This window comes from Charadrius vociferus, unplaced genomic scaffold, assembly GCF_000708025.1.
Source record: "Charadrius vociferus isolate BGI_N301 unplaced genomic scaffold, ASM70802v2 scaffold3304, whole genome shotgun sequence".
Classification (NCBI taxonomy): domain Eukaryota; kingdom Metazoa; phylum Chordata; class Aves; order Charadriiformes; family Charadriidae; genus Charadrius; species Charadrius vociferus.
Window position 1 is genome coordinate 21,201 of NW_009648030.1, and position 9,417 is coordinate 30,617.

Here is a 9,417-nt window from a genome sequence, read left to right on the forward strand (position 1 = left end):
GAACAGCCGCCCGCACTGGCGCCGGTGTTTCCGGTACGTGGGGGGCGGGGGTGGGGGGCACCCCCGGGAATCCCCGGGAGCCGCGGCCTTGAGCGGGAACCTGGCCCAAGCCCGGTCCTTAACATGTCCCTGGCCTTAAAACAGGCCCTAAAACCGGCCCTGGCCGTTTAACTTGGGCCTAAACGTGTCGCTGGCCTTAAACCCGGCCCTAAATATGCGTCTGGCCATTTAACTTGGCCTTAAATATTTCCCTGGCCCTAAACTTGGCCCTAAGCCCGGCCCTGGCCCAAACCTGGTCCAAAGCTCGGCCCTAAACATGTCCCTGCCCTTAAACCTGGTCCTCACTTGTCCCTGTTCATTTAACTTGACCCCAAATGTGTCCCTGGCCCTAAACCCAGCCCTAAATATGTTCCTGGCTATTTTAATTGGCCTTAAATATGTCCCCGGCCTTAAACTTGGCCCTAAACTTGACCCTAAATATGTCCCTGGCCCTAAACCCCTTCCTAAACATCATCTTAACCTCAAAACACAGCCCTGACGTCCCCAAATTCAGCTGAGCCAGGGGGCTGACACCAGACTGAACTTAACTCCCCCACCCCAGACCCTAACTGCCCCGCAACCCTAACACCACCACCAAAACAGGTCAGGATTTTGGGGGGGGGGCTGAGCCCTGGGGCCGAGTGCTCCCTTTTTGTGGGGTCCCTGAGGCACAGGGGAGGGGTCCCAGTGAGGTATGGGGGGCTGCACCCCAAAATTGGAGTTCTCCGCCGTATTTCCAGAAGGGATGAGCCCCAATGTGTGTGGGGGAGGGGGTGGGAGGACCAGGCACTTCCCCTCCCCGCCCCAAACTGGTCAGGGCACGTGAGCACCCCGATCCTGTGAGTCAGCAGGGAAAGCCTCTGCCCTGCCTGGGTTTTTGGGGGTCTCTGCCCTGATCCGTACCCCGAAAATCCCAGCTGGGCCACACAGCAGGGGAGAACGCGTCTGTCTGGGCCCGTCAGGAGAAATCTGGTTTGTTCTGTTCCACCATCACGCCGAGATGAAGCCCGACAGCACCTACAAGCAGGTATGGTGGGGGCCGCACCCCAAGTCCCAAAACTGGGGGTCATGGAGTTCCCTGCCCCATCCTGGGACCCCAGAACCCCAAACCGAGGCACCCCACAGCTCCCTGGCCCATGCTGGCACCCTAAAATCCCAAACCGTGGTGCCCCATGCCCCCGCTTTCCACCCAGACCCTGCACCCCATGGGGACCCCTGGCAATATGGGGGACATAATCACGCATGCTTTTCCCTGGGGACCCCGGGCATTTTGGGGTGGGGTTTACCCCAAAACCAGCCTCCACCCTGGTTCAGGGTCCCTCCCCACCCCAATTCTCTGTCCCCCATCACAGCTGGACCCACTGGAGGACCGTGAGGCACAGCCCACCTGCGTCCCACCAAAGGTAACCCCCCCCATGGTCTATGGAGGCCGTCTTTGATGCTGGCTGGATCCGGTGCCACCCCTTGTCAGATCCCACCGTTGTTGAGGGTGGCTTTAAACCCCATAAATTAATTTATTCCTTAATTTCGGGGCGTTGACGCCCCCTCTCCATTCCAGTGCTTCCGTGGTGCATTGCTCTCTGCCGTCCTCCTCACCTTCTTCATCCTCATCTTCCTCCTCTTCTTCAATCTCCGGCTGAGCTCAGCCCTCTGTGGTGATGCTGGCGGCGATGCCGGATCCTGTGGTGACACGTGCCGGTAAAATGAGCTTATGGGGGGGTGGTGATGCACTCCTGTGATTCTTGACATCCTGGCACTACAATCTCACTGATGCCGCCAAATTTCTGCCATAGCATTGTCCTGGTAGAGAGCATCCCAGAGGGAATGACCTTCAGTGACAGTTCCGTGCCGAATCCATCCACCTTTTTCACGTGGATGCACCTCTTGGGCACCGTCACCCACAGCCTGGATATCGCCTCCTTCTACTGGACCATGACCAATGAGGACACACGGACACATGAACCCTCTGCCACTCAGGTCTGCACTGCCAGCATCCAGCATGCGTGGCACAGCTCTGATTCCAGCACTGGCTGCTATTTTCTCACCTTCCCATATTTTTTAATCATTTCTGCCTTTTTTTTTTTATTTTTTTTTTTTTTATTTGGCCTCAAACCATGTGCTGATTCAGGGTGAACAAATCCTGGAGGAACTCCTCCAGTTATCCCAGCGTGGCATCACTATCCGAATCGCCGTCAGCCGCCCATCGTCAAAATCGCCCCTGAATGATCTCCAAGCGCTGGAGCAGAGTGGTGAGTGATGAAAAAAACCCCCAAACTGGGGTTTTGGGGAGATTTTGAGTGGGAGATGCCCAACTTGTGGTCACACAGGTGCTGCGGTGCGCACCGTCGATATGCCGCAACTCACTGGCGGTGTGCTGCACACCAAGTTTTGGCTCGTTGATGGCACCCACCTCTACGTTGGGAGCGCCAACATGGACTGGAGGTCTTTGACCCAGGTGAGCAGCACAGCAGCACCATTGCACCACTGGATGGTGTCAAACCTGTGCTGAACAGTGCTGAGATTATCCCCAAATCAACTCTCCACCCTCCTCAAGGGATGCTCAGTTCCATAAGGTGGGACTTAGGGCATTGGAGAGGGATAGCAGCACTGTGCGGTGTTGTGATAGTGCCACTGTGCTGCTCACTGCAGGTGAAAGAGCTCGGTGCCGCTGTTTACAACTGCAGCTGCTTGGCCAAAGATTTAGACAAAAATTTTGAAGCTTATTGGGAAAACCTGGTGCTTCCATCCCGGTACCATGGCCAGCAAATTATTCCACCACCTTCAACATGGAGACGCCATTAGAGTTGAAGTTCAATGACACTGCTGCCGCCGTCTACTTTTCGGTATGTTGCCAATCCACCGTGGTTGGTTTTCCCAGTGCCGAGGATCGGCTGTACCTGTGGCTGATCCATGTGTGATGATTACGGCAGAGCTCCCCACCGGCGCTCTGTGCTGCTGGTCGGACCCAGGATCTTGGCGCCCTCCTCAGTGTCATCGATGACGCCAAGGAGTTCGTGTACATCGCGGTGATGAGCTACCTACCCACCACTGAGTTTTCCCACCCCCAAAGGTTCGTATGGTCCTATGCCGACTCCAGCTTGCCAGCATCAGTGATGCCTAACTGTTTCTCCTCCCCAGATTTTGGCCGGCAATCGATAACTGGCTGCGGAAAGCCATCTTTGAACGCCGGGTCAAGGTTCGGTTGTTGGTGGGTTGTTGGCGGCACAGCAAAGTGACCATGTTCCCCTTCCTCAAATCCCTTGCTGCTGTTGCCGATAATCGGACCCACTACAGTATGCAGGTGGTGGGTATTGTGGTGCGATCGCGGCGTGCTGGCAGGTGATGTTTCAGTGGGTGACGGTCTCCTTGCTCACAGCGTCTTTTCATGGTGCCAACGAGTGCAGCGCAAGCGCAGATCCCCTACGCCCGGGTGAACCACAACAAGTACATGGTGACAGAGAAGGTGGCGTATATCGGTAAGTGTGGTGCGAGTGGTGGTGCCGCCGTGCAAGTTGCTGCCGGCTGTTGGTGACAGTGGCTTGGGGGTGGTTTTTGGGGTGTTCTCCCCCACATCTCCTTGCAGGGACATCCAACTGGTCTGGTGACTACTTCACGCGGACAGCGGGATTGGCACTGGTGGTGAACCAAACGGTGAGCCAAACTGGTGCTGGCATCGCTGCCGGTTCTGCTGCTGGCACCAGCACCATCCGGGAGCAGCTGCAGGCAGTTTTTGAGCGGGATTGGAGTTCCCAGTACAGCGCTGACATCGGTGATGCCGAGCGGTGGGAGAGCTTCTGCGGCTCCCGTTAGGTGCCAGGGAACAGACCACTGGTGAACCACAGGTTCTGGCTGTATTGAATCTGGCTGCCCCCCTCCAGTTTGGGGAAAAAAAACCAGAAAAAACAAGTTTTTCTGGACTTTGCATTGTTGTTATTGAGTTTTGGGGGGTCCTCTGTGCCATGGTGATGGAGAGTACCGTGCCTTTGCCAAATGCTGTGCCAGCACTGGGAGGGAAGCCGGGACGCCCCTTGAGTTTCGGTGGTGCCAAACCCATCCTGGCAAAGAGTCGGATGAAATGCTCATCTGTTGGCAAACCATTTATTGGGGGATCATTGCAAGAACCAGTGCCAGTACCATCTGGCACAGCCCATCCTGGTGCATCTCTGGCTATGTTCTCCTCTACCAGGACGGGGCCGGGTTTTGCCAGATGGGGTGACCAAAGGTGAGGAAGAGGAAGGCCTTTGGTGAGCTCTTGGCTGTCAGGGTGTTTGCCAGGGTTGCCACGGCGGCTCAGCAGTGCTGTGGGTGTTGCCAGCTCTGTGCTGGGAGGAGTGTGTTGGGTACAGCGAGGGGTTTCCAGCCTGGCCCCCAGAGCCCGTCCTCACAGGTGGGGATGGGACCTGGGGCCTTGGGGTCCCGCCGCATCACCGAAGCTCTCTGCAGGAGGGGAGAAGCACGGGGAGGAGGTGAGCAGCTCCCATGGGTGGGGTCTCCACCCTTTGGTGGGGACCTGCGGCACCCAGGGACCCCAAGTACTCATGACGAAGGGCACCAGGGGACATGGGGCACCAGGGACCTTGAGCATCCAGGGACATGAAGCACCTGGAGGACACAAAGCCCCCAAGGCACCCCAAGCACCCAGTCTCCCAGAGCACCCATGCCCAGGAGCCCTCGCTTCCAACGTGAGCCCCCCCCCCCGTGTCCATACCTTGGTGTGGGGCGAGACGTACAGTTTTCCAGTCAGGTTGTGCTCCACAATACCGCCAAAGACCATGCCACTGTCATGGTGGCTGCGCTGCTTCCGTCCGCCAGGGGACCCCAGCATGATCAAGTTACTGGCAGTGGGCTCTGTCTTGGGACATCGGTGATGCTGGCGGTGCCGGGTGCCGTAGTGGGTGGGGATGGGGGCTTGGCAGACGTCCTGCTGGCTCTTGTCAATGGTGTCCCCAACTGGCTCAGCCAGGCTGAGCCCATCCATCTGGGTGATGGCCTTCTGGATGCTGTAGTGACCAGTGGGGATGAAGGCACGTTCCTGCATGCCAGGGAAGATCTCAACTGCGCCGGCACCCTTACGGGATGCTCTCAAGTCCTCTTGGCAGAGCTGGTAGTACTGGGTGGCCTCGAAGCTGGACTTCACCTGCTGCAAGGAGATGAAGGGATGCTTGAGGGCGGCACTGGGCACAATCCTCTCGTGTGAGTCCCAGGTGAGCATCCTCTTCACCAGCTCCACCATCCCATGCAGGTCACAGCGCTCGGCCAGTGCCTCCTGGCCACGATAAGACACTGGGTGGATGTTCACCACTGCCAGCTGATCCAGTGAGGAGAAGACATACTTCCTCCTCTCCATTGGTTTTGCCATCTCCTCGCCTGGTGGTTTGAGCTGCCAGGAACCAGTGGGATGTGGTACCCATTGGAAGAAGGACCATGTCTTCCGGGCGGCGCAGAGCAACTCACCCCGTGGTAGCCCCAAGGTGGAGCAGATGTAGCGGACCTGGTCATACTCGTTGACGCCGGGGTAGAGCGGCCAACCCAAGTGCAGCTCAGCCACCACACAACCCAAAGACCAGATGTCCACCTTCTCACAGAAGGGCAACCCCAACAAGATCTCTGGTGCCCGGTAGAAGCGGGATTGGATGTAGGGTTCCGTGACATGGCGGACATCAGCGAAGATGCTGGCCGAGCCAAAGTCGATGAGTTTGATGCGGAAAGGGTAGCGCGCATGGTCCACCAGCATGATGTTCTCTGGCTTGAGATCGGCATGGATGATGGAGAGCTCCTTCAGCTTGACCAACGCTGCCAGCACCTGTGCCGTGATGGTACGGATATGCCGGACAGGCAATGGCAAGAAGTTGTTCTGCTTTTGGTAGTCAAAGAGGTTTTGCTCCAGCAGCTCGAAGACCAGGTAGGTACAGGCACCATCACTGAAGGACTCGAGGAAGCGGACGACGTGCGACTCCTCTGTGTCTACCTCCCGCAAGGCCTGCAGCAGCCTCAGCTCATTCCTTGCCACCTCGCCACGATGGCCTTCGTTCTTCAGGATCTTGATGGCCACCATCTCCCCTGTGCTCCTCCGCCAGCCCTGGGTCACCTCTCCAAAGGTCCCCTTCCCCACTGCGGCCACCATGTTGTAGTGCTCAGCACCCACCACCAGCGTCCCCATGGCGGGTCAGCTCCTTGCCTGGGGCTTGGGACCCACCACTTGGCACCCAATAGGGGCTTGGAACACCCAGCTACCTCAACCTGGGCCCCAACAGCACTGCCTGTTCCGGCATTGCCATGACTACACCTTCTGTTGCTGACCTCGTCCCCAAGACCAACTGCTCCCCTGCCCAAGGATCTGCAGCCCAGGTGGAGGAACCCCCCGAAACCCATCCCTAGTTCCCTAAAACCCAGCCCTGGTCCCCTAAAATTCATCTGCAACCCCCCCAAAGCACATCCCCGATCCCCCCAAACCCCACCCTAGCTCCCTCCAACCCATCCCAGGTCCCCAAAAGCCAGTCCCGGCCCCCCAAAGCCTGTCCCTGATCCTCTTAAACCCATCCCTGGTCCCCTAAAACCCATCCCAGACCCCCAAAACCCCTTTCCAGCCCCAGAAAACCTGTCCCTGGTCCCCCTAAACCCCATTCCTGCCCCCCCAACCCATCTCCAGAGCCCATAGACATGCTGAGGGCCTTTTTTTGGGTTAATATTTATTTGACTTGGGCGAGCGATGCTCCCCCCCCGCCCCCTGGTTAATATTAACACCTGGAAATTGGGCAAAAAACCTTCAAACATCCTCCAAAAAAAGGTCAGATTAGGATTTTTTGTGGGGGTAAGAGGGTTAAAGAGGGTCAGGGGAGGGGGGGGCAAGTGATGCTCTACCACCCCATCAGTGTTACAGGGGGTCCCGGAAGACCCCCATGCTCGGGGTGTGTGTTGGGGGGTGGGGTTCACCGCTCACCGCAGGGTTGAGGGCTCAGTGCCAGCTTCGGCAGCTGAAATTTAGGGGTTCCCTCACCCCTGAACCCACCCAAATTGAAGCGTGGTGTGACTTGTGTCATCGCCGGCTGCTGGTTGAATTCAGGTTCCCCAGGGCAGAGCTCAACATTGGGTAACTGCATCTTCCCCCCCTTGGGCTGGGTGATGGGGGGCTCCAGTGGGGACCCCCCAGGGGAGAAACCCACCCTGGGCACCCATTGCCATCGCCGGGCCTTGCCCTCTGCTTCCCCATTGATGTGGAGATGGGGGTCCACCACCTGGCTGTCTTCTCCTTTCTCCTTTGGCTTCACCAGAACCAGCACTGCCTTCTTCACGCTGCCCATCCTCATCTTCCCTTCGCCTTCCAACCCGCTCCTGGAAAAATCTGTGCTGAATTTTGGCAATTTGACCCTTGAGGGGCGTCCTGGTGCCATATCCTTCCTGGTGGTTTCCTCCATCCCCAGCGGTGCCAGCTCCAACACCGGCACCTTCGATACAGGCACGCTGGTGGGTTTCGGTACCTTCCGGCTTACTGGATCCTCCGGTTGTGCTACTGGCATGGTGAAACCAACGTCAGGGACGGTGAACCGGCGGGTCAATGGTTGTGCCCCCCTGTCACCCATCCCCCCCCTGGTTTTCAGCTTCAACCGGATCATGCTGGGAGACTCCGGGATCTTCCTTCCTGCCATGCCAATGCTCAAGCTCTCAGCGCTTTCCCCACGTCTCATCAGTTTGGGGTCCCCCCCGATGCGGATATCAGGGCTGGATCCCCCAAATTTTGGCAACTTCACCCCCCCACCCAGCTCCAGCTCAGTGGGGAGTTTAGGCAACGACGGCACGCGCCGGCTCCCTGTCACAGGCAGGGCAATGCCCACCTGTGGTACCCGAAGCCGGGGGGTCCCAGGAGACCCTGGTTCTGCCAACCTCCTGTCGTCCCTCCCTGACCCCCCAATTCCCATCCACGGCAGCTTCATCACTGCACCAGAATCCTGGGGACCCTCCCCACCACCAGCACCCTTGTCCCCGTCCTTGACACCGAAAGGTACCAGGGATAATTTGGGGACCTTCAGCTTGACCCCAGGACCGGTGGCACCAGCTGTCCCCAAAGCCAGGTCTAAGGCCACCGTTGGACCAGTGACGGAGATGCCAGGTGGCGCTGGTGTGGCCGTACCACGGGATGTCAGGGGATACTCATTGCTGTCGCTGCCCATTTTGAGCTTGGCGAGGGACAACCCGAATCGCGGTAAGGTGAATTTGGGGAGTTTGGGTTTGGCGACAGTTGTCGGCATGTCCCCAGTGAACCGCGTCGGGGTGGTAATTTCCACTGCTGGAAGTGGTGCCATGGGCTCCAGCTCCAGGCTGAGCTTTCGGAGCCCTTTGGCAAACCTCGCTGCCACATCTGGCATCAGTGCGGCATGCCCCTCATCCGGCACTGCTGCGGTGCCGGCACCTGCTGGCAATGCCAAACCCACACCAACACGCGGCACGGCAATATCAATGGACGGCACCACTGTTGCCGGGAAGGTCAGCCGAGCTGGTCCTGCCGTTGGCGCCTCCGACCGCAGTGTCGGCAGCTTCACCTCCAACCGTGATTGCTCACCGGTGATGGGCGGCTCTTGTTTGGGCACACCAAGCTCGGGGACCAGCTCCACAGCAGTGCTGGGAGCGGCGATAGCAATGGAGGGGACACGGATACCAGCAAACCCCCTTCGCGTGCCGGTGTCCCCCTCCTCATCCTCTCCTGGGGCCGTGCTGAAATTCAGCAGCTTGGTTTTCAGCACCGGGCTACCCCCACCCTTACGGCTGCTGCCGGGGGTGTCTCCCTCCCCCAGCTTGATTTGGGGTTGATTTATGGTTGTGCTGGGCTCTGGCATCACCGCTGGCAGCGGCAATGCTGGCACAGCCACCTCCAGCTGCGGCAGCCGTAACGCTGGCTCCTTGGCTTGGGGGGCGGCTGGCAGTGCCGCGCTGGCGAGGCTCAGCCCCATGCTGACTTTGGGTGCTGCCACCTCCACAGCTGGTATCCGGGTGCCGGTACCCACCGGCACCTCAGCAGCAATGCCAGGAACCTCCAGTTTCACTGGCGGCTCTTTCATCACCGGTGTTTTGCCAGTCGCTGCTTCCTTCACAGTCAACCGGGATGGCGTCACACGCAGCTGCTTGTGCTCTGCCGCTGGCAGCGCCGCAGTGGATGTGGCAGTTGGTACTGGTTCGGCAGCGCTCCAGCTCTTCACCAGCTTGGGGAGCTTGGGAAGGGCAAACTCCACAGCCACAGCGCTGATAGGTGCTGCGCTCATTGTGCCGCGTGCCGGTGGTGGCTTCTTGGAGGGCATCAGGATCGGGATGCTCTGAGTGAGGCAGGGAGGAATATGGGACCTGGCATCCACCACCATTGAGGCATGCATCCATAGCGTCCCCCCC

At 58.7% G+C, this 9,417-nt stretch overlaps 3 protein-coding genes across 3 annotated transcripts in view; 1 reads left to right on the forward strand and 2 right to left on the reverse strand.

Annotated features, from left to right (window-relative positions):
- The first annotated feature begins 1,039 nt into the window (after positions 1–1,039).
- On the forward strand, positions 1,040–3,849 carry PLD3 (phospholipase D family, member 3). The gene is given in 12 exon segments (XM_009883526.1): positions 1,040–1,066; positions 1,392–1,442; positions 1,598–1,737; positions 1,833–2,016; positions 2,168–2,288; positions 2,367–2,494; positions 2,689–2,767; positions 2,770–2,882; positions 2,970–3,109; positions 3,178–3,343; positions 3,416–3,515; positions 3,623–3,849. Coding segments are annotated over 12 exon segments (1,476 nt in total).
- Positions 3,850–4,329: 480 nt separating this feature from the next.
- Positions 4,330–6,163, reverse strand: HIPK4 (homeodomain interacting protein kinase 4). Its single transcript, XM_009883531.1, has 2 exons — positions 4,748–6,163; positions 4,330–4,476 (listed from the first exon to the last, which is right to left on the reverse strand). Exons 1-2 carry the CDS (start codon positions 6,161–6,163, stop codon positions 4,330–4,332), a joined length of 1,563 nt encoding a protein of 520 aa, XP_009881833.1.
- Positions 6,164–6,968: 805 nt separating this feature from the next.
- PRX (periaxin) overlaps positions 6,969–9,417 on the reverse strand; it is a gene marked incomplete at its 5' end in the record, with an annotated part of 3,341 nt that continues 892 nt past the window's right edge. Inside the window, one exon of the mRNA XM_009883532.1 lies at positions 6,969–9,344. Coding sequence (XP_009881834.1) covers positions 6,969–9,344 — 2,376 coding nt within the window. The remainder of the gene's footprint in view (positions 9,345–9,417) is intronic.

Coding starts and splice junctions, on each gene's coding strand:
- HIPK4 (XM_009883531.1), bottom strand. CDS start 6,163: ATGGTGGCCGCAGTGGGGAAGGGGACCTTTGGAGAGGTGACCCAGGGC. Junction 4,477..4,747: donor ACGTCTCGCCCCACACCAAG/GTATGGACACGG, acceptor CCCCTCCTGCAG/AGAGCTTCGGTGATGCGGCG.